General features: G+C 39.4%; 1 protein-coding gene across 1 annotated transcript in view; it reads left to right on the top strand.

Annotated features, from left to right (window-relative positions):
• Positions 1-13,479: 13,479 nt before the first annotated feature.
• napgb (N-ethylmaleimide-sensitive factor attachment protein, gamma b) overlaps positions 13,480-25,225 on the top strand; it is a 28,357-nt gene continuing 16,611 nt past the window's right edge. Inside the window, exons 1-4 of the mRNA XM_073047195.1 lie at positions 13,480-13,723; positions 17,079-17,146; positions 19,399-19,483; positions 22,984-23,001. Of these exons, the coding sequence (XP_072903296.1) occupies positions 13,671-13,723; positions 17,079-17,146; positions 19,399-19,483; positions 22,984-23,001 (224 nt within the window). The 5' untranslated portion in view covers positions 13,480-13,670. The remainder of the gene's footprint in view (positions 13,724-17,078; positions 17,147-19,398; positions 19,484-22,983; positions 23,002-25,225) is intronic.

Below are 25,225 nucleotides of genomic sequence, written 5' to 3'. Positions count from 1 at the left end.
TTTATCTCCTCTCTTAAAGTGCATGGGGAATAGAAAACAACTCTTCTCCGCGGGTTGTTGAAATATCCATTATGCATTCGGAAATACAGTCAACAGCCAATGCAGTATGACACTAGAGTAATAAAGGAGCAGAGAAGCAGAACTTTGCAAATAAAAGCAACACAATAATAGAAACAAGTCCACTGAATGAAGTCAGATAATGGACTTGCTATCATTAATTATATTTCAGATCCTAGAACCAGCATTTAATATATCATTGATCTATCAGTATTAACATATAATCCTTCTCCCAAGTTAGAATTTTAGGTGAGAGGGGCAACGATGTGCAGGAAAGGTGATAGGTGCCTGGAACAGGCTGCTGGGAAGTTGTGGAAACAGACACATTGTAACAGCTGAGAGTTTGTTCAGACATACATGTGAATATACTGAGTATCATCTATACATGTGAATATACTGAGTATCATCTATACATGTGAATATACTGAAAATGGAAGGATATGGACTAAGTGCAGGCTGAGTGATTTAAGTTAACTTGGCATTGTGTTCAGTGCTGCCATTGTGTGGTGAAGCTGGTGAAGAGCTGTACTTTTGTGCATTTACCCGTGTGTAAAACACGTCACTCTGTTTTTTTATATAAAAGACCCTGCATGGAATGTTTATTTCCTTTGTTCTCCTTTTCATGCAAAAATAAAATTCTGTAACATTGCACACCAACTCAGTAACCTTTTATTTTTTTCTGTCTCATCCCCAGTCTTTTCATGATAAACAAAATGTTTTAATATTCTCCAGTTTAGGAATTACAATTATCTCTGAAAAAATTATGGGTTCATTTTAGTTTGACTTAGCTCCATGGATCACATCAGAAACAGATAAGGGTCTGAAAGCATTTTCGGAGAAGTTCTGCAGATCACCAGGGGCCTTTCAAAATGGGAAACATGCCATCCAAAACGGCAGCATTTCATTAAACAGATCTGGCATATGGAGAAATAGTGTGGGAGCTAGAAGCAGTTGACTGGTTGCTGTACTGAAAAGGATCGTAAGCAAACCCCCAAGGTCAAAGATGTTCCCATTCACAGGTTTTATTTCCTTGGTCCTTAGGTGATTAAAGTCTGAGGTTGAAGTTGCAGGTCCATTTTTCAGAGGTTATAGTCAGTGGTGGAAAACAAGGTATGGGATGGAAATAAAGTGCAGACTGAGAAGGAGCTGCTTGCTGTGATCTTTGGACTGGAAAAGCTTTGCTAATTCACATGAGGGAGATCTGTATCATCCACAGCCACTCAGACATAAGCCATTTGTAATCAATCCAGCACAATGCAGCACAAAAGTGGTTGCAGGAAATGCTTATAATGACAAAGGCATACACTGTAAAGATTTAGTATGGACCAGGAAAAGATGTTGATATGGAAGACACACTTAACTGAGCCTATTTCAAGAGCAGAAGGGATGGCATGGATTCTAAACTTGGGAGGATTAACAAGCAAGGTAAATTCATAGAGTCAGACATAGAGATATGGCGTGAAAACAGGCCCTTCAGCCCACTGTTTGGTTTGATAATCACTGCCCATTTATTCTAATCCTACGTTAATACAATGTTTTATTCTCCCCACATTCTCATCAAATTCCTCCCAGGTTCAACAACTCATCTCAAGCTAAGTTACAACAGTCATTTAACCTACCAACCCACACATCATAGAAGTAGAACACTTCAGCACAGTACAGGCTCTTCAGCCCACAATGTTGTGCCAACCTGTAAACCTACTCCAAGATCAATCTAATACTTCCTTCCAACATAGTCCTCCATTTTTTGTTCATCCAAGTGCCCATGTAAGAGTTTCTTAAATCTCCCTAATATATCTTCCTCTACCACCATGCCAGCCAGTGCATTCCACACACCCTCTCTGTCTGTTAAAAAACCTACCTAAGACATCCCCCTATACTTCTGTCTAATCAGCATAAAATTATGCCCTCTTGTATTAGCATTTCCACCCTTGGAAAAAGGTACTGCCTGCCCACTCTGTCTATGCCACTTCTCATTGTATACACATCTATCATGTCACCTCTCATTCTTCTTCACTCCAAAGAGAATATCCCTAGCTCACTCAGCCTAGCCTCATACAACATGCTCTCAATCCAAGCAGTATCCTGGTAAATTTCCTCTGCACCATCGCTAAAGCTTCCACATCCTTCCTTTAAAGAGGCAAATAGAATGAACACAATATTCCCAAGTGTGGTCTAACCAGAAATTTATAGAGCTGCAACATTATCTCATGGCTCTTGAACTGAATTCCTTAACTAATGTAAGTTAACACACCATGTGCCTTAACCACCCTAACAACTTGTATGGCAACTTTGAGGGATCTATGGGCATGGACCCCAGGCTCCCTCTATTCCTCCACACTGCTAAGAATCAAGTTATTCAATAACCATTCACACCCTTCTGAGGTTGGAAAATCCAAAGAACTGTAGCTGTCTGCATGAGAAAACGCTTGATTATTGCAATCCTGACAGAGACCAGCAAACAGCAACAGTTGATTCTGAAATGTAACTTACTGACCAACACTGAATTCCCAAAACAGATTTGAAACCGAGCACTACTAGGGGACAAGATTATTAGGTGGACTGAAGAAAAGATTCAAGAATATAAAAATTCTCTGAAGTCCCTGATCTGTTATCATACAAAATGAAGAGAGAGCATCTGGGGTGGTATTGAGAGTCTTGAGTCCATGCATCAGGAGTATGACAGAAGCAATTTGAAGGTGGCAGAAAAAGTACATCACCTCACAAAATTAACTACCCACCCACCATTTGTGTCACCCCCTGTTCCATCTGGGGAGAAGTCTGCAGTTCCTAAATTACCTCAGAATCTATAAAAACAAAATGGAAAGAAGTCATGAGAATCACAAAAGAAAATTTGCAAATGCTAGAAATCTGAACTAAAAACAAGAAAAACTTGGCAAATAAGAGTGTATCTGTGGAAAGAGAAAGAGAGTTTCAGATTTGGGACTCTCTATTAGAAATGATTAAAGTCATCTTTGATCCAGGGTACCCAATTACTACAAGAATCTTGGTAATTTTAAGTACTTTCAAAAACATAGCTTTATATCTATGTCTGAAGATCTTTTAATTGAATCAATCCATTCCTCTTTCCTTCCATCAAGGATTATTTTCTTCAACTAATTGGTTTCAGTTCCGCAGTGTTTTCAATTAAACGACTCAATGAAGAACTGTTATGTAAAATAATCATCCTGTTTTTCCAAATAACTTGAAAAGAGGATTGTGTTTCTTGTCAAAAGATAGTGGAAAAGCTGCCAATTGCTATTGTCATTTATTTATGAATAGATCAGAACTGATGCAATATATCACACAGAAATTAATACAGTGCTGGAATACTGTGCAGGGCAGCCAATATCTAAATTAAATGAGATTAAAACTGCAAGTAGGGCCTTTGAATAGAATATTTACTCAAATTCCCTTATAGTTTTTAATTAGGTGAAAGGTGTATGAACTGCAAATATAAATATAGGTTTCAGGTGAGAGGGGACAATTTCTTCACACAGAGCATGGTGCATATATGGAATGAGCTGCTAGAGGAAATGATTGAGGCTGGAACAATAATAGCATTGGAAAGACACTTACTTGGACAGTTACATGGATAGGAAATGTTTAGAGGGATGTGGACCAAGTGCGGAGAAATAGCAGTAGCTTGGATGGGAATCTTAGTCAGCATGGAGGAGATAGGCCAAAGGGCCCTTTTCCATGCTGTATTACTCTGTGACTTGATGACTTTATAATGAGATGATAGTCCCATTAACTTGGTGATAATTTTTTCTTACTATGCTGATGCAGCTATTAACGCTCACATGTGTGGAGTGAACACATAAGATCATGCCATACTTTTAAGGTTGGAAACAACTGTCAAAATATGCCACTGGGGAGTATGGAGTTGAATCTGGAAGAGTCTGAAGGTTGAAATTGAAGATGGAGTACAGGATTAAAAGCAGGATTCTTAACAGTGTGGAGGAACAGAGGGACCTTGTGAACCCCATGCACAAATCCCACAAAGTTGTCACACATGTTGATAGGGTGATTAGAAAGGCAGTGCAGTTTCTGTGCCATACAATGATGCAGATTGTTAGGATGCTGTCTACTGCGCATCTGTAAAATGCTGTGATTATTGATACGCATAGTCCAGCTCTCTACTGTGCATCTGTAGAATGATGTGAGTATAGATGTGCATAGTCCAGCTCTCTTCAACCTCCTCAGAAAGTAGAGGCATTGGTGAGCATCCCTGGTTGTGTAGAATATCTTCAGGGACCATGAGGGGTTGTGCGAGATATGCACTCCCATGAGGTTGAAACTGCACGCTGTTTCAAACTCCTTCTTTAGTTGAGAGATTGAGTTCAAGAACTGTGAGGTAATGTTGCAGCTCTATAAATCTCTGGTTACAGCACACTTGGAGTATTGCATTTCACTGTTGGTCACTTTATTATAGGAAGGATGAGAAAGCTTTAGAGAGGGTACAGAGAAGATTAATTAATATGCTTCCTGGATTAGAATGAGAATTACAATCACTATCAGGTTTAATATCTCTGGCATATGTAGTGAAATTGGTTTACTTTGAGGCAGCAGTATAATGTAGTACATGATATAGAGAAAAAAATAAATAAGTCAATTACAGTAAGTATGTATATATATTAAATAGTTAAATTAAAAAGAGTTCAGAAATAGAAATAATATTTAAAAAGTGAGGTAGTGTTCATGGGTTCAATGTCCAAATAGAATTTGGATGATGGAGGAGAAGAAGCTATTCCTGAATTTCGCAGTGTGTGCCTGTAGGCTTCTGTATCTCCTTCCTGATGGTAACAACGAGAAGAGGGCATGTCCTGGGTGATGGGGGTCCTTAATAATGGATGCCACTTTTCTGAGGGACCACTCCATGAAGATGTCTTGGATACAACGAAGGCTAGTACCCAAGATGGAGCTGACTAATTTAACAACTTTCTGAAGCTTATTTCGATCCTTTGCAGTAGCCACGTTCCCCCCGCACCCACCCCCCCCCCCCAAACCAGACAGTGATACAGCCTATCAGAAAGCGCTCCACGGTACATCTGTAGAAGTTTTCAAGTGTCTTGGGTGACAAACCAAATCTCCTTAGACTTCTAATGAAATATAGCTGCTGCCTTGCCTTCTTAATAGCTGCATCGATATGTTGGGACCAGGTTAAACCTTCAGAGATCTTGACACCCAGGAACTGGATGTTGCTCACTCTCTCCACTTCTGATCCCTCTATGAGGATTGGTTCGTGTTCCCTCATCTTACCCCTCCTGAAGTCCACAATCAGCTCTGTGGTTTTACTGACATTGAGTGCAAGCTTGTTGCTGTGACACCACTCTCGCTCCTATACGCTCTCTTGTATCCACCTGGAAATTCCACCAACAATGGTTGTATTATCAGCAGATTTATAGATGCCATTGTGCTATACCTAGCCCCTATACTGTCGTGGGTATAGAGAGAGCAGAGCAGTTTGCTAAGCACACATCCCTGAGGTGTGGCAGTCGACAGATTGTCGGTGAGGAGGACGCATTACTACCAATCCACACAGATTGTGGTCTTCCAATTCAGATAGTCAAAGATCCATTTGCAAAGAGTGAGGTACAGAGGTTCAGGTTTTGTAGCTTATCAATCAGGACTGTGGGAATGATGGTGTTAAACAATGAGCTATAGTCAACAAACAGCATCCTGACATAGAGAGCCTATCTTATGAGAAAAGGCTGAGTGAGCTACTGCTTTTCTCTTTGGAGCAAAGGAGGAATGAGAGGGACTTGGTAGAGGTGTATAAGATGATAAGAGGTATTGATAGAAAAGACCAGTGTCTTTTTCCCAGGGCAGAAATGGCTAATATGAGAGGGTATAATTTTAAGGTGACTGGAAGCAAGTATTGGGCGAAGGTCAGAGGTAGGTTTTCTACATAATGGTGGGTGTCTGGAATGTGCTGCTAGGGGTGGTGGTAGAGGCAGATATAGTACAGAGGCTCATAGATAGGCACGTGGATGAATGAAAAATGGAGTGTCATATGGGAGGGAAGCATTAGGTTGATCAGGGAGTAGGTTAAAAGTCAACACAATATTGTGAGTTGAAGGACCTGTACTGTAATACACTGTTCTGTGTTCAATATTCTTGACAGGTTTTTGAACACCAAGGGAATTGGAGAACATGGAGGAAGTGGATCAAGGTCAAAGGTCAGTGAGTAGGCGCAAGGTGCCATGTGGCCTGTTCCTGCTTCTATATCTTAAGATGCAATGAAATTTAATGGTTGATTTGATGTGCTGCTACTGTTAGAACAATCTTATTTTGAAAAAAAGCTTTGATAATTTAAATTTCAAGCAAAAAAAAAACAACACAACATTGGAGGAACTCAGCAAGTCAGGCAGCAGCTATGGAAGAAAATGGATGGGATCCTTCACCTGAACTGAAAGTTAGAGGGGAGAGGTGTACCAAGAGACTGCAGGTGGTGGATCGACCCAGGTGAGCGGGGGAAATGAGAATGGTGTCAGAAGCTTGGAGGTGATAGGTGAAGTGACAAAAGGCTGAAGATTATGGAATATCATAGCATTATAGAGCATGGAATAATGGGAAGGAGGTGGAGAGGAGAGGTAAGAGTAGACCCATTTGGAAAGACAATCAATATTAGGGTCAAGTCTCTTCATCTGGAATGAAAGACTGAGGGTCAGAAGCTGGGAGGTTAAATTTCATAATATTTTAAAAATGGAAATGTTATAAATAAATAAATAACAAGTTAGAATTAAAAATAAATTAACACTTCAGTCTTGAATAGTTAGAGATTACAGAGCAGCTGGTGCAGAAGAACCCTTTCCAGGAGGTGTCAAAAAACAAATCTGTGAGCCTGAGTTAATCACTTTGTCAGAACTCATCTAAGACCTGACATATCTCTTTACAGATGCTGCTTGATCTACTGAGTGTTTCTGGTATTTTCAGTTTTTTATTTCATATTTACACCATCTGCAATATTTTTTATCACTGGAAACAAAGTTGTCAAAATGTGATTGCCTATTAATGTTCTAGCCATATCTTGGGTTAAACCTGGTGGCTGTGTGAGGAGAGTTGAAATGGGGTTTCAATTCGTTAAAAATTTTGTATTCACTAACTAATGATAAAATAAAAATATCACACTAATAAAATTATTCATGGCTAAATATTTCTGTTAGCACTATAATATCACTTTAATAAAGTCAGATATTATAAAATATTAGTACTTTTTCCCCATTATTGACTTATCACTCATTGTCTTTTGGAATTAGATGGTGTTCTGCTTCCTTAAACTGCTATATTTGTGTCTCCACAGTGTCCTGGGCATGGGGTATGGAGTTCCAAGATTTTGACTCTAAGGTAAGAAGTAATAATGATGACATCTTTGAGTCTGGGTGGGGGGGGGGGGGGTGTTGGCGTTCTAACATTTAACTGTCATTCATTCTTTGGGGCACTCCTCTGTTTTCGTGGATGTTTGTGAAGAAAAAGATTTTCAGTATGTATATTGTATACATTTCTCTGACATTAAATGTACCTATTGAAACCTATTAAAGATAGCATGGCAGAGCCTCTACTTTCTCAGAGGTTTGTGTAGATTCAGCATGTCATCTAAAACTTTGACAAACTTCTATAGATGCACAGTGGTGAGTATCCTGACTGGTTGCAGCACGACCTGGTATGAAAACACCAGTGCCCAAGAACAGAAAAGACTACAAAAATTGGTTGATACCACCCAATTCATCACAGGAAATACCCTCCCCATCACTGACTAAATCTATAAGGAGTGCTTCCCCAAGAAGGCAGCATCCATCATCAAGGACCTCCATCATCCAGGCCATGCTCTCTTCTTGCTGCTGCCATCAGGAGCCTTACATCCACATACCATCAGGTTCAGAAACAGTTATTACCCTCCAACCATCAAGCTCCCAAACCAGCGTGAACAGCTTCACTCCCCACATCTCTGTACTGATTATTGAAAATAACCTATGGTCTCACTTTCAAGGTCTCGACAACTCCTGTTCTCAGCATTATTTGTTTTTTTTTAGTTACAGTTTTTCTTCTTTTGCACGTTGGTTGCTGTCAGTCTTTGTGTACAGTTCTCCGTTGATTATTTGTTATACTGTGAATGCCTGCAAGAAAATTAATTGCAGGATAGCATTTGGTAACATATATATACTTGGATAATAAATTTACTTTGAACAATGCAACTAGTCAAATGCTCTCCATAGTACATACATAGAAATTTGTAAGTGCCTTTTGTGACATACTGCGTCCTCAAATGAAGTAGAGCGCTCACTTGCGTTCTTCATAATGGTATCAATGTGCTGAACCCAAGATAGATTGTCCTTTATTCTGTGTATAATTTATGTTTTTCTTGTGAATACTGCTTATATTATGTTATGTTCCATCGATGCTACTGCAAGTACTATAAGTACTTCTGTGCATATGACAATAAATTCAACTTTGAATTTTGATTGCAATCAAAATTATAGAGCCTCTAAAGCTGGCGTTGAGCTTCTAATGTTTTTATACAATAAGTGCATCGCAGGTAAAAGAAAAACACCGCATCATTGATGCAATAACTGCCCTGCTGAAAACTAAGCAGAGCAGAGGACACTGCACTTCTCATGAAGTTTAATGGCGGTTGGCAGACCAACATAAGGTGCATTTATGCCACCTACTGGCTTAGAGTAGGAAGTAAAGAGACAGGAAGTATACCCAATACACTCCTCCCCCCAAATAAACTCAAATAATATCAAAAAGTCTAATGCTTTCAGAAAGTCAAAATGTGCTTTTATACATTATGATGGCAGTTTGATATCCTAACAAACTTTCCATGTAAAACTGTGTCTGTCCCAAAGATCTCAATTTAGCAATCAGATGTTTCCTTTGCACCTCATAGGAACGGCATTCACACAATACATGCTGCATCGTTTCTTCACAAGTGCATTCCCTACACAGCTCATATCATGCATATTAATTCTGAACAAGGAATTATTCAGCCTAGTACATCCAGTATACAAACATGTAGCTTCTTCCTTCCTTTTATACCCATCTGCCAGTTGACTTCTCACTATCTTCTGAATTTTATATAAATGCTGTCCTTTCTTTTCCTTATCCTAACTCTGCTCCACAGTGATCGAATTGACTTTTTAAATATGGCTTTCACCTTCCCTTTATGCAAAGGACTCACTGCATTTATACCCTTAATTTTAAGTGATGGTTGGCAAGAGTGTCTGCCAGCTTGTTTCCTTCAACTGCAAGAAATGTATACATAAGTCTAGATGCCGCAGCCTCAACAGATACTGTCCAATCCCAGAAAGAATGTCTGGCCTACAATTTGAAATATCTGTTTTAATATATACCAAAACTGAGAACAAATCAGAGCACATAATCAGGGCATACTTCTTCAACCCATTCCAAGGCTAAAATGTTAGTAAGCATCCCAGGTGGGAATACTGATACTTTGTCTGATAATCTTTTCTAAAAAGTCGTCTGAAACTTTGAAACATAAATAGAAACACCTGTCACTGGATCTTTTGAACCACCTGTGTAGATATGTAAGAAGTCATAATATCTGCCTTGAATAAATTGCTGAAGTCTCTGTGCCACTGATATACAATCATCTTGATCTTTTCCTGAAGGCCCAAATCAACCACAGGTAAAGGGAAAGACCATGGAGGAGCAACAGAAAGTCCCTGCAAAGGACTGTGAGAACAGCCGATAGGATCATAGAGGTCTCCCTACCATCCATCAGAAACATTTGTCAGGAGTGCTGCGTATGTAGAGCCCTTAGCACTTTAGGGATCCCACCCATCCATCCAGCATCCTCTTTGACTTTCTACCAACAGGCAGGAGACTGCGATGCATAAAGACAAGAACGGCTAGGATAGGAAGGTTTCTTCCCTCAGGCCATTAAGCTTTTGGACTCTCTGGGGCATTGCGTTCAAAGTGTCACCATTTAATTTGTATTGCGCCTTACAATATTTAATTTATGCACTTTGCTTTATTTATGCATAATTCATTTATAGATTTAATTCTTACTTTACTAAGTTATTGTGTGTTATGTGTACTGCTGTGCTTCACACCTTGGTCCAGAGAAACTTGGTCTCTATTGATGGTATACACGTATGTATACTGTATAGCTAATTGACAATAGACTTGACTTAGCTTTAAGAGATTTACTATAGAATTTAAGACCAATTGTGGGTGTAATGTTCCTTTTAGAAAAACAAGTAACTTGAGTCTTTGCAACAGAAAATATAAACCCCCATCGACGTCCCCATTCCTCTACTTTATTAATACCTGCCTGTATTTTTCGAACAATATAATTTATATTCTTGTCTCTCTTACACATTGCATGTAATAATATGGGTATGACTAAGACAACATTTAAGAAAATAATTATAATATTAAAAAGGAGTGGGCTACACGCTGTGGAGTCCCATTCTCTATCACATACTCCTTAAGAAATGTTGTTCCAACCCTACCTTGGAACTTCCAACCCTATCACATAAAAAACACCTACCACCTATTTCCATCTTTCCCAGTTTAAGCAGCAACACTTGTGTCCATAAAATATCATAAACTGTCTCTACATCAAATAACACTGTTACCAATGATTCTTTATTAACTTCGGCCTTACGACAGTCAAATTCCTAACTTAACATTAAATCCATGATCATTCTCCCTTTACGAATCCAGATTGGTATACGGCTAATTTTCCACACTTTCTACAAAATAAGAAAGCAAACCTTGCTCTGACTGTTTATTCCAGTAACTTACATACAGTACGTGTGAAGTTAGTGAAACAGGTCTCTAACTGGAAAGATTGATCCTCACCAAGTTTCAATATAGGGATAACAACCACTAATTTATAGGAAGTAGGAAGTTGCCTTTCAATCCATATTGTATTAAATAACATTGTATATCATATGAGGAGTGTTTGTTGGCTCTGGGCCTCTTCTTACTGGAATTCAGAAGAATGGGGGTGACCTCATTAAAAAGCTATCGAATTTTGAAAGGCCTCAGTAGAGTGGATGTGGAGAGGATGTTTCCGATGAGGGGAGAGTCTAAGTCCAGAGGACACAGCCTCAGAATAGAATGGTGTCGTTTCGGAATGAAGATGAGGAGGAATTTCTTCAGCCAGGGAATGGTGAATCTGTGGAATACTTTCCCACAGGCATCTGTGGAGGCCAAGTCTTTATGTATACTTAAGACAGAGGTTGGTAGCTTCTTCATTGCTCAAGGCATGAAGGGATATGGGGAGAAGGCAGGAGATTGGGTCAAGAGGGGAAATGGATCAGACATGATGAAATAGTGGAACAGACTTGATGGGCCAAAGGGCCTAATTCTGCTCCTATATCCTATGGTGTTATGGTCTTAAAACCAACATAAGTATTGAATCTAATAACTGTGTAAACACATTATAAAAATATTATCTTTCCCAGATGATGTCTGAACAGTGCTATTAATAGCCCTTTATTCAGATAATGTAAATTGAACATCCTAGTAGGAATGGGAACTTTTTTTTCTCAGCAATCTGAGGATTGTTTATCAAAAAAGCTGTTTCTCTACAAGACCTCTCTTCTTTATTTAAATTGGCCGAACTATATACACTGACATATGTTTTGCTAATAATGCTGCTTTTTTCCATCAGTAACTGCAAACTTCCCACCCCACCATACAAAACCAGTAATCCATCAAGCTTTCTAACCCCCGTCCCCATTTTCTATATCATACCCTAAACATCCCCTATCTGCATCTCTTTCCCAATGCTATCACAATACATTTTCTCTGCCCTTCTCACTACTATTCTGATTAGACCTTGAGCTCTTTCATATTATATGAAAGATGAATAGGATGTAACACTGCTTAACTTTTCTAAAAGCTTTATTCCACTCCTTCCAGTCGCTTTTACATTCGTCCATCCACCAGGGAACAGCTTTTGTTTTATTATCTCTCAATGATCTGAAAATTGATTCTTTAATTATGGAGTTGAGTACAGAGCACAATGTATTAATACTCAACTTGATATCCTCCAAAACCAAATGATTAGGAAATCTACTTACACATAAGTCATCAAATATATCCCAATTTGCATTTTTAACATTCCATCCGAGGATATGAGAACCTTTCCTCTCATACTCATCTATTCCCATTGTACAAATAATGGAAAAATGATCACTCACTATTGCTGTATTATAATAAATTTCCCAGTTACACACACTTGCTATATCCTCAGATACCCACCTAAAGTCTACAGCAGGAACAATTAAATTGATTTATCTTTGAACTTCGACTGTCATTCAAACACACCAAATACTTTTCTTCCAGAAAGTGTTCCACCGCCATCCCATTCACTTTTGAGTCATTACAACCCCACATAGTACGATGAGCATGAAAGTCCCCTCACCATATGACCTTATTTTTTCCCATTTCCACTCACACTTTCCAATATATCAGGTGTTAACCTTATTTGGCCAGCCAGTGGTGTAATGGCATCAGCACTGGACTTTGAGGCTGATGTCCTAGGTTAGAATCCTGCCAGGTACCAACCAGTATCTGTGTGGAAGAAAGACCTGGCAAACTACTTCCAGATCTTGCCGTTAAGCCCTATGGACAACTACACTATCCAAGAGTCTATGGAGACTCAATGGCACTCAACAACAAACCTTTCACAAGGTTTCTTAATTATCTGTACAATTCTTTCCCCAAATATCAACTGCACTTCACTCATAAGTCCAATTTTCATAACTCTATGTGCTATCCCAAAAGTAGCCACTCCTCCTCCGTTACCCATTTTCCTTGCCTTATATCAACATAACATTGTATCTTAAAACTTAAGACAAGATTTGAACCAAGCAATACACACAAAATGCTGGAGGAACTCAGCAGGCCAGGCAGCCTCTTCAGCCTGAACTGTCACCGGTATTCTTTTCCATAGATGCTATCTGGCCTGCTGAGTTCCTCCAGCATTTTGTGTGTATTGCTTGGATTTCCAGCATCTGCAGATTTTCTCTTCTCTGTGACAAGATTTGAACCAGGTTTTTATTTTCCATTGGAAGATTAGAAAAAAACCATTAACTCCTTTGAAGTCTGAACATCATTTACTCCTCTTAGTAAGGCATCATTACTCAGTCCTTTGCTCCAATGTGACCACAGTCACATTGATCGGGTGCCTATGGTCTCACCAGACCCAACTGGACACTACACTGACCGCAACCCCAGCGCACTTGTCTGCGTCTGCGTCTGCGCCCGCGCCCATACCGGATGAAGGAGTCAACGCATTATCGAAGAATCTGCCGAAACTGTCCGTGCGCTTGCGCTGTAGACGGATTACCGGCAGACGTGCGCTTGCGCTGTAGACGGATTACCGGCAGACGCACGCTTGCGCGATTTGCTGTGACTCGCAGCGCAGTTGCTTTGCGCTTGCGTGGTCCTGCGTCGGCTTGACGTTAATAATATACAAGTCGTTGCGTCAAACAACAAACACGGGATGGTCCAGTGAAGAACAGTCAGTCAGGTTTATTCTGGTCGGTAGGACGAGTTATTTGGTTGTTCTGTTGACATACCGTTTTATTTTTTAATTGGTTTTAAGGTCTATCTAGGAGAGAGACAAGATGGCTCAAAAGATAAACGAGGCGCTGGAACACATAGCGGCCGCCGAGAAATGGTAAGCGAGACAATTTTTTGCCAGTGAGTGTTGGACGATTACTGTCCCTTTGAGTTAGAGGCGGTTTCAAGTGCTTCACCTCAACCTGAGACACCCGCAGACGCCGGCCTGGTCACCTCCGTGTGGGCGCGGGGTATTCCTGGGAATTGTAGTCTTTTTGATCAGATGTCACTGTCGGTACTACAACTCCCATGATGCTCTGTGAGGAAGTGCCTGCGCAGTCTGTACTAATTGGATGAGGTAAATCGTACGTTCATCTGGTGAGCGCCCCTAGTGTTGCGCCTATCGCCTTTGAGACGACTAGGATTATTGCAATGATCCTGTGTATTGGCTCCAACCAGTTTCATGAAGTTTGCCATAATTGCTTGTGTACTCTTTTTTGATTAATAGTGACAAGGGCCCTATGAGTTTTTTTTGGAGTTCCTATTTTTAGCTTAAACAAAGAAATGAAAACATTTCGACCCCTCGCATTCGTCAATCATTAAATGCTTATTAATGATCTTGTACTTCGGCATCACTCTTCTATGCATATTGTCTTGCATCTTGATTCTCTTACATTGTAAGTTCCTATTGATTTCCTCCATGAAAATATTTGGTGATTAACTCCTGCAAGTATACTCCGCAGCCATTTTGGTAGACAAAACCAGTGATTCAATTGCTTCTGGGTAAAACAAAGTATCCTTGTCTTGAATGCCTTCTCCTTATTTTGAGCTGTTGAACTCCCTGGTTCTGGACATTCCCAAGAATTTTGCATCTATCCTTTCAGCCCCATAAGAAATTTGTATAGCTCAATGAGATTGACTTTTCTTCTGCTAAAGTAGGTAATATAGAGTTGGGTTTATTTGGTTTCTATCATGAGACATAACTGCCAACCCAGGAATTAACCTGGTGAGCCTAATGTGGGCAGTATGCTACGTTGGTTAGAGATAGCAATACCTTAGATATGAGCCTAGCAGGGTCCTGCAGCATAATTGAAACGAGACATCTCGACACAAATTCTCATGACATAAATATCAATGTATCATTTGGCGTCTTGAATCATTAAATGCTAATATGCTGGTAGAGCAACCAATCATGTTGAAGGATACCTGACCACCAAGGCTTTCAGTTTTTCACCATTTAAGAATAATGTCTATTCATTTTCTCTAACAGGGATGAGATTCATCCTCATTTTTCAAGTTATCTTCATCTGCCCTTTCACCTCCCCAACATCTACATGAAGTGTTGCTGCAGGAAAGCAGAATCCATTATCAGGGACACCCCACGATCCAGGCCATGCTCTCATTGACGCTACCATTAGGGAGATGGTACAGCAGTGGTCCCCAACCATCAGGCCGGAAAGCACGTACTACCAGGCCGTGAGGAAACAATATGATTTGGCGGTATGAAACGATATGAGTCGGCTGCAGCTGACTCATAGCGTTTCATACTGCCAAATCATATTCTTTCCTCGCGGCTAGGTGGCTGGGTACCACTGTGGTACAGGATCTTCAGGGCTCACACCACCAAGTTCAGTAGCAGTTATTACCCCTCAACCATCAGGCTCTAGAACCAAAGAGGATGACTTCACTCAACTTCATTCACTCCATCACTGAACTATTCCCACCACTTATGGACTCACTTTCAAAGACTTCATCTCATGTTCTGGAAATGTATTGTTTATTTATTTATTTACTATTATGTTTTGTATTTGAACAGTTGTCTTTTACACATTGGTTGTCTGCCTTGTTGGATGCAGTCTTTCATTGACTCTTATGGTCATTGCACTTAATTGAGTATACCCACAAGAAAACAAATCTCAGGGTTGTATGTGGTGACAAATGTGCTTTGATAATACATTTTATTTGAACTTAGCATGTCTCCATCTCCTGATATTTGGTTAAATCTAATATAGCAGATATCCCAGTTCCCAAATCCAACACCCATTAGTTCATAACGGTTTTCCTCATTCTTCCTTCACTTTACCTTTTTTCAGTAAAACTTTTACCAATTTTGTAGTCAACATCTTTCTAAAGTTTGTTTGCCATATTTTTAAATTTGAACGGATGAGGGTGAGCCCTGGGCTGGATCTCTTGCTCACTTAAAGAAGGTGAAGCATCTTATATAGCCTCTCCTTTCCAGGTGTAGTGATTGCTGCAGGACCACTGTTTGGCTTGCCATGCAGGCGGTCACTCGCATATGGCATCTCCTACACTACTGTACCCATAGTAGCGTCTTCAGTGTTACTGTTCTTACTGAGTTTGCTATGTCATGGCGCGACCAAGTGTCCAGCGGTATAACTGGGCAGACATGCTAGGCTCATCTGCCATGGCTGGCAGCCAGCTTAGGAGAAGGACAACTCCAATTCCAAACCCAAGTAGATGGGACTTGTTAGCCTTGCCGAACAATCTGTCTAAGAAAAGGAAAATTCTGATACTCAATCTACAGCCTTGTGGTCATTACAGTCGTAGTTTGCTGTGCTGTTGTGGAATATCCCCTGGCCTGAAGAGTGAAATCACTCCTCGCATACCAGTCTTCACTATAAACCTGTGCAGCGCATGGGGGAAGAAAGTTCTAGAGCGAAGGAGAAGGGGTGAAATGACAGGTCCTGTATGGTCACCAATGATAGTGCCATCACTTCTGAGGACTCTTCTTCCTCCTGATGTTTGCAAGCAAAGAACCAGCCGTCATCGTCATTGTCATCATTATCATCATCAAACTTGGTATCATCTGCTAATTTTGAAATTATACTGTTACGCCAGTTCAGATCTTTAATAGGTTTCAAAGAGTTCTGGGAATGATAGGGTTATTATATGAGGAATGTTTGATGGCTCTGGGTCTGTACTCGCTAGAATTTAGATGGATGAGGGGGGAATCTCATTGAACCCTTTTGAATGTTAAAAGGCCTAGACAGACTAGATGTGGAAAGGATGTTTCCCATGGTGAGGGAGTCTAGGACAAGAGAGCACTGCCTCAGGATAGAAGGGCATCTATTTAAAATAAAAATGTGGAGAAAATTCTTTAGCCAGAGGGTGGTGAATTTGTGGAACTTGTTACTAACAGGCAGCTGTGGAAGCCAGGTTGTGGGGTGTATTTAAGGCAGAGATTGATAGGCTCTTGGTTGGACATGGCATCAAAGGTTACGAGGAGAAGGGTGAGGAATGGGGTTGGGGGGGGGGGAAGAAAAGGATCAGCTATGAATTGCAGAGCAGACATGATGGGCCAAATGGCCTAATTCTGCTCCTTGCCTTATGGTCTTATGGAATTGTATCTAACGTGTCTATTCAATGTAATGTATTTAGTCTAATCCAAATTTGTTTTCGAGCCTGTAAAAATATATTAATACAATTTTTAATATTGATTGTTTTATTTCCAGTCTAAAAACCGGCTTTTTAAAATGGAAGCCTGATTATGACGGTGCAGCATCTGAATATGCAAAGGCAGGTAGGAAAAGTGTCCACTGTGGCAGTGATTCCTGAGTTTATCAGAAACTTGTGTTTTTAATTATTTTGCAATGAAATTTGTATGTTGTTATTCCTAACAATACATGTACCTAAATCTAAAATGCTTGGTTGTCAAGATCAAGATTGTTTAATATAATTTCCAGTACACAAGTGTAAAGGAGAAAGAAATAATCGTTACTCTGGTTCCACTGCAGCACAAAAAAACCCCAATAAGATAATGCAATAAAATACAGTGTATATAAATATACAAGGTAGCTTGTATACATAAATTGATTGTATGTCCATAAAGTGACACTAGGCACAACAGTATCAGAGCATAAAATGGCTAACAGGAAATGATAAAGTAGTGGTGGTTGGGGGTGTAGAGGGTGGAGGTGTTGATCAGTCTCACTGCTTGGGGAAAGAAACTGTTATGGAGTGTGGTGGTGTTGGTGTGGATACATAGCCTCCGTCCTGATGGGAGTGGGACAAACAGGCTATGTTGGGTTGGTGGAGACCTTCATGAGGTTACTGGCCCTTTTCCAGCACCTTTCTGTATATGTGCCATTGCTGGTAGGTAGGCTGGTGCTGGGGATGCATTAGATAGTTTTGACTGTCCGTTGTAGAGCCTTCCTGTCCATCACAGTGCAGCTTGCTTACTGTGCAGTGATGTAGCACGTTAGGATGGTCTCTATTGCCCATTTGTAGAATGACATGAGCGAGTATAGATCTCTTCAATATCTTCAGAATGTAGACGTGTTGTTGCATTTTCATGATTATGTGGAACCATGAAAGACTGTGTGAGATGTGCGTTCCCAGGAGTCTGAAACTGCCTGCAGTTTCCACTGCTGTGCCGCTGATGTAAAAAGTGGTGTGTTCAGGCCTGATGTCAACAATTTAAAATCGACAAATCTGTTAAAACATCTCTGTTAAAGATCGTTTAGAATTAAGGGTTATGGGGGGAAAAGGCAGGTAGGTGGAGATGAGTCCACAGTCAAATCGGCCATGATCTTATTGAATGGCGGAGCAGGCTCGACGGGCCAGATGGCCTACTCCTGCTCCTATTTCTTATGTTCGTATGAATTGAAAATCATTTTGTTGCAATAAAACAAGTATTACTTTGTAGTTACTAATCTACATAGAAATCTACAACACATTACAGGCCCTTCGGCCCTCAATGTAACCTACTCTAAAAACAGCCTAGAATTACAATACTGCATAACCCTCTATTTTTCTAAGCTCCATGTACCTATCTAAGAGTCTCTTAAAAGACCTTATTGTATCCACCTCCACCATTGTTGCCGGCAGCCCATTCCACGCGCTCACCACTCTCTGCATATATAAAAAAACAACTTACCCCGGCATCTCCTCTGTACCTACTTCTAAGCACCTTAAAACTGTGCCTTCTTGTGTTAGCCATTCTACCATTTTCTGTGTTGAAAACTTACCCCGACATCCCCTCCGAACCTACTTCCAAGCACCTAAAAGCTATACAGAGCCTGGGAGATTGCTTAAGATTGGCAATGTTTCCTGACTGCAGAGAATTAGCTGGCATCAAATTCTCCCAGTTCAGAAATACAAGAGACTGCAGATGCTGGAATTTGGAGCAAAAAATGAACTGCAGGAGTAACACACAAGATGCTGAAGGAACTCAGCAGGTAAGCTGCATCTATGGAAAGGATTAAGCAGTTAACATTTCAGGTAGAGACCCTCTTGATGAAAGGTTTCGGCCCAGAATGTCAACTGTTTATTTCTTTCCATGGATGCTGCCTGACCTGTAGAGTTCCTCCTGCATTTTGTGTGTGTTATTCTGGATTTCCAGCATCTACAGAATCTTTTGTGTTTATGATTAGCTGCTGAAGTAATTTTAATTAGCCAAAATCTGTGTAGAGGAAAATTGACAGTTGGAATTTTGCGTCAAGACCCTTCATTTGGACTTCATCGGCCCAGATAAATGCTCTTGAACTGAAATGTCAACTGTCTATTTCCTATTACAGATGCTGTCTGAGTATCTCCAGCAGCTCATTCATTTGTTTCAGATTATTCCTCTTTTCTGTCAGTTAAAAGTCTTGTCCTATTGAGATGCATGAGAGGTTGTCCAGGGTTTTGTATTGCTGTGGTGTATGTTGGGTGGGGAAGGGAGGCTGGATTAAATTATTTGCTTTTTTTTTAACTCTTATTCCTCTCCACAAGGTACCATAATAAAGTAGGATCCTCTTTATGTAACTCCCTCTTGTATTTATTTTGCTACAGCTGTTGCATTTAAAAATGCAAAGCAATATGACCAAGCTAAGGATGCCTTCCTAAAAGAAGCCGAATCACATCAGTACAACAGAGCGTATCCTTTTGTCATGTAAACACGAGGAATCTGCAGATGCTGGAAATTCAAGCAACACACACAAAATGCTGGTGGAACACAGCAGGCCAAGCAGCATCTATAGGAAGAAGTACAGTTGACGTTTCGGGCCGAGACCCTTCCACCAGCATTTTGTGTCCTTTTATCATGTTATCAGATAAATGACGGTTCTGCTCTGAAGAAAACCACTTCTCGATTCTTTATCTAATACATTTTAAACTAATTCTTGCAAATATGCTATGAGGTTATTTTAGTCTATGAGAAGTTTAAAGTTGTCAGAAGATGTTACGGATTCTTTTGTCTGGTACATAATTAGTTGAAGTCTTTTGAGGGGACTCCTGCCTTTCCAAGTAAGTGGGAGGGTTGATTGTGAGATGTTTTTCTGAGATAGTTTCTTCTGGGTGGAGTACTAGGGGATTGTTCTTGGGAGAAGATTAATATTTTCATTTTTAGAAATATTCAGTCCTGAACAGTGTAGATACTCTGTTATTAAATGTAGTCAAAGCTGGGGTAAATAGAATTTTGTGCTCTAAGGAATCGAGTGTAAACGTAAATTTGCCGGATCAAATAACGACAGCACAAAAAGATTGTTACTTATCAATTTATTTCTTTGAGCTCAGCCGTCAAGTGAACTTGGTCTGGACATCAGGGGAGAAGCGTTCTCATCTCTCTGGCAGTTCAACAAGTTCACTGCCTGACATCAGAATTGTTAAAATTTATAAGGCCACCGATACAAAAGAATAATCAGTTTGATAAACATTCCAGCTGAGTCAATGCACTATTGATACAAAAGAACAGTCAGTTGGATAGACACTCCAGCCACTTTAATTAAAAAGGGAATGTCCTACCTGGTTTGTTGGAGCCAAAACTTAATTACAAAGATAAGAACATCACCAATTTATGCTTTAATTAAGAAAGGAATGTCCTGTCTAATTTCCGTCAGGTACCGCCTTTTGTCGAAACCAAAAGGTGTGAAAAATCAGGAGACATCTATGTGGATCTGTGTGAACTTTAACCCTTATTTTGCTCCAAAGAAGCAGCGGTGAGACATTACACAGACATAGTCGGTACTTAACCCATTATTTACAGGAATCTGAGAATGCCCCAATTCCCTTAAAGTTTATCACGAGGGATAGGAAGGAATAATTGGAGTTGACTTAGAAGATCAGTTGTGATCTTATTAAATTCTGAATCAGCCTTATTAGGGGGCATTTGACTTGCTATTTTTCCATATGTTCATATAAAACTGCAGGGAAGAATTGTGTAAATATTTAATTGGTATTTCCACTGAAATAGACTACTTCATTATACGTTTTTGAGTGTAGTTGGTTAGATTTTGTATTTATAAAATTTCAGATTTAGTTTTTAGTTGGTCATCCTTAGAGGTTTTTGGTGGTGGGACATTTTGTTTACATTGTCAATACCTTTTGGAACCGTTTGGAGTTTCTCTGATTTTTCAGTTGAATTTGTCAGACTTTGCTCAGTTATTGGACTTTGCCCTTGAATTGGAAGACAGCCCATTCCAGTAAATGAAGCATATAAGCAGAAGCAAAATGCTGGAAACCTGAATTACAAGCAAAACCTGTTGGAAATCAAAAGAGAGAAGCAATTAGTGTTTTATTGTAAAGACCTTTAGCAAAACACAAGTCTGAGTCAGAGTAATGCAACACAGAAGCAGACCGTTCAAGCCAACTCATCCATGCTGATCAAGATGTTCATCTAAGCTAGTCTCATTTGCTCTTTTTGGGTCCATAGCCCTTTCCTATCCATGTACCTGTCCTATGTCCTTTAAGTGTTGTATCATGCAGTTTCAGCGACAGGTTACTATCGATCCAATGCTCCTCAGACAGGATGAAGAGGTCAATACTCCCCAATGCCATTAGGCTTTACAATTCTACCGCCAGGACTTAAGAACTTTTTAAAAGCTATTATTAATGCTTTTTGAGATAGTGATTTAGATGCATATCATATTTTTTACTGAGTTAAGTATTGTATGTAATTAGTTTTGCTACAACAAGTGTATGGGATATTGGAAAAAAGTTGAATTTCCCCATGGGGATGAATAAAGTATCTATCTATCTATCTATCTATCTACCTCAACCACTTCCTCTCGTAGCAAATTTTATCAGTTTCAAAGTATATGTATACTGAATACAACCCTGAAATTAGTCTTCCTATAGGCAGCCATGAAACAAGGAAATACCATAGAACCTGTCTAAGGGAAAAGCCCCACACACAGAGTACCCTCTATGTGTAACAAGTTGCTCCTCAGGTTCCTTTTAAATCCTTCCTCTCTTATACCCTGTAGATTTGGATTCCCTTTCCCAATCTACACTCAGTGTCGTTTTATTAGTTACACCTGTTAATGCAAATATCTAATTAGCCAATCATGTAGCAACAACTCAGTGCATAAAATCATATAGACGTAGTTAAGAGGTTCAATTGTTGTTCAGACCAAACATCAGAATGAGAAAGAAATGTGATCTAAGTGACTTTGACCGTGGAATGATTGTTGAAGGCAGACTGGTTTGAGTATCTCAGAAATTGCTGATCTGGAATTTTCAAGCACAGCAGTCTCTAGAGTTTACAGAGAATCATGTGAAAAACAAAAAAAAAAATCCAGCGATCAGCAGTTCTGTGGACAACAATGCCTTAAGAGAGGACAGAGGAGAATGACCAGAACGTACCTAATAAAGTGGCCACTGAATGTATGTAACTCATGATATTCGCACCTCTACAAGGTCACCTTTCAATCTTATGTGCTCCAAGCATAAATTCTAGTTAACGACTCCCTCAACTTGGTACCTTTGTTAAATTATCTTTGTACTCCTCCCAGCTTAATGATGTCTTTTCTGTGACGTGAGTATCTGTACACAATGCTGCAGTCTTGTACAACTGCAACATAATGTCTAGATTTCTATGTGTAATCTTAATGTGACACTTCTATACTAAGAGAAATTTGTGCTAGCTTAAGTTCAGTCTTCTACATGAAACATTAAACTCCAATCTGATTTGTTTTTTTTTATTGATGTAAAATAGCATAATTTCATTCAAGGTAAAACTGATATGCTATCTCACATATATCTCTCATCTTGCAGAGGAATTGGTGACTGATAACTTAAAGATACAATAATAAAAGTCAGGAAGCGGATCCCATTACCTGCATTTGGCCCATATCTCTTGGACCCCCTTCTCATAGATCTTGATTTGCCTTAGAATCATTTTCAAACTTATAACTATGATCATTATTAAAATTCACAATATACATTTAAGGGTGCCACTTAAAATTTAGGTTTGTAATATGCTGTTAGAATACTTGTGAAGTGCTATAGATTAAGAGGGTTTTAGTTTTGTGAAATTAACATGAAATTTAAATTTTATAAGATAATGACAAAATTGGACTGATGAACTCAAATAAACACCTGTAATGTCTTTTGTTATCAATACTTTATTTGTCTTCCTTAACTGTCTGCCCACTCTAGTTTCTTTCACGCTGCAAAGTAAGTAAATTTCATTTATTTTCATTGTATCTTGGAATTGTGACTACTTTCCTACATTTAAATTTTAAATTACATGATGAAGTTGGAGTACTTGTACTTTCTAGCACATTCCAAATGATTTCAAGTCAAACGCGAAGAAGTGTTGGAAGATTCCGGAAAGAGGGCAGAAAAATGGGGTTGAGGGGGAAAAAGGATCAGCCAAGATGAAATGGTGGAGCAGACTCAATGGTCCGAATGGCCCAGTTATGCTCCTATGTTTTATGGTCTTATGGTATTCTAATGCATAATGTCTACTTTTCGGGTGTTAGAATTTTCTTGTTTGGGAAATAATGTTAAGGACTTGCAGGTTTGCTGCAATTCATCTAGTAGATAATAGACTTGAAGCCACTGTATGTACCACTGATGCAAGGACTGAATGTTTAAGGTGGTGAAAGCAACTGCTTTGTTCCGGAGCAGCATTCATTGTGGGACATGGAGAATATTTTGTTAAATTTCTAATTTCTGTCTTGCAGGTTATATCATTTCACCACAGAATACCTAGTTTCTGATTGTTATTGTAACCTCTTCAGTGGTGGTAGAAATTTTGTGGACCCTGTAGAATTTTCTGCATAAACATGACCTAAAATTTAATCAGATCTTTACCCCCAAGTCCTACAACTAGAACCCAGTTAAATAAGTAACACAAAACATTATACTTGTTAATTTATTTACTGAGAAAGATGATTCAATATTACATGTATTTGTTGGAAAAAGTCTGTAAACCTTTGCTTTGAGCAACTGCTGTGACCCCCTTGTACAGCAATAACTTCAACCAAACGTTTCTGGTAACTGTTGATTAGTCCTGCACTTTGGCTTGGAGGAATTTTAGGCCATTCCTCCTTACAAAACTGTTTCAACTCTGGGATGTTGGTGGGCTTCCTTGAATGAACTGCTTGCTTCAGGTCCTTCCACAACATTTTTATTGGATTAAGATCAGGACTTTGACTTGTCCATTTCCCAAACACAAATTTTCTTTTTAAACCATTCTGTTGTTGACTTTCTCTTGTCTTTTGGATCGTTGTCTTGATGCATTATCCAACTTCTATTGAACTTCAGGTGACAGACTGCTACCCTGACATTCTCCTGTAAAATGCTTGATACATTATTGAATTCATTGTTCCCTTAACGATTGTAAGCTGTCCAGGCCCTGAGGCAGCAAAGCAGCCCCAAATCATAATGCTCCTTCCACTGTGCTTCACAGTTGAGATGAGGTTTCGGTGTTGATGTGCAGTGCTAAAAAGTTCAACTTTTTTCTCATCTGTTCACAACACATTGTCACAGAAACATTGTAGAACATCAGGTGGTCTTTGGCAAACTTGAGATGTGCAGCAATGTTTTTGTTTTGGAGATCAGTGGTTTCTTTCTTGTGTCTTCTTTGGAGTGGACACATGAACCGAGACATTGGCAAATTGAAGAAATCTCTGCAGGTCTGTTACCATTATCCTTGGGTTCCTTTTCTTATCTTTCTGCATTGCACATTGTGCAGTTGGTGTGATATTTGCAGGAATACTCCTAGGCAGAGTAGCAACAGTACTGAGTTTCCTCCATTTGAGACAATTTCTCTCACTGTGGACTGATGAACACTCAGGTCTTTCGAAATGCTTTTGTATCCTTTTCTAGCTTGATGCATCTCTACAATTCTTTTAAGGTTATTTTAAAGTTGTTTTGATTGAGGCATGGTGCACATAAACAGATATTTCTTCAGAAGAGCAGGCTGTCAGTAACCTTACTTTGACTGTCTTTTTAATAGGGTGGGGCATCTCTACAGCCCACACCTCCAATCTCATCTCATTGATTGGCACACCTGACTCCAAATAGCTTTTATAGAAAGCATTACTCCAGAGGTTCACATACTTTTTCCAACAAATACATGTAGCATTGGATAACTTTTCTCAATAAATAAATGAAAAAGTATAATGTTTCTTTTGTAATTTATTTAATTAGGTTCTCCTTATCTAGTTTTGGGTCTTGTCTGAAGATCTGATCACATTTTAGATTATATTTATGCAGAAATAGAGAGGGTTCACAGATTTTCTAACACCACTGTCTATTTGGGTGAATGGCCTAGTTAGATTTCAGGTTGATGCTGAATACCTCCTAGACTCTCTGTTAATGCTGTGGGATTAGATGTTGGTGATCATTGATTGCCAAAGTGAAGTGGTCAATTGTTCTGTTGTCTTTGCTT

The sequence above is a fragment of the Hemitrygon akajei genome, chromosome 1 (assembly GCF_048418815.1).
Source record: "Hemitrygon akajei chromosome 1, sHemAka1.3, whole genome shotgun sequence".
Lineage (NCBI taxonomy): Eukaryota > Metazoa > Chordata > Chondrichthyes > Myliobatiformes > Dasyatidae > Hemitrygon > Hemitrygon akajei.
This window is presented reverse-complemented; position numbering and strand designations above follow the sequence as displayed.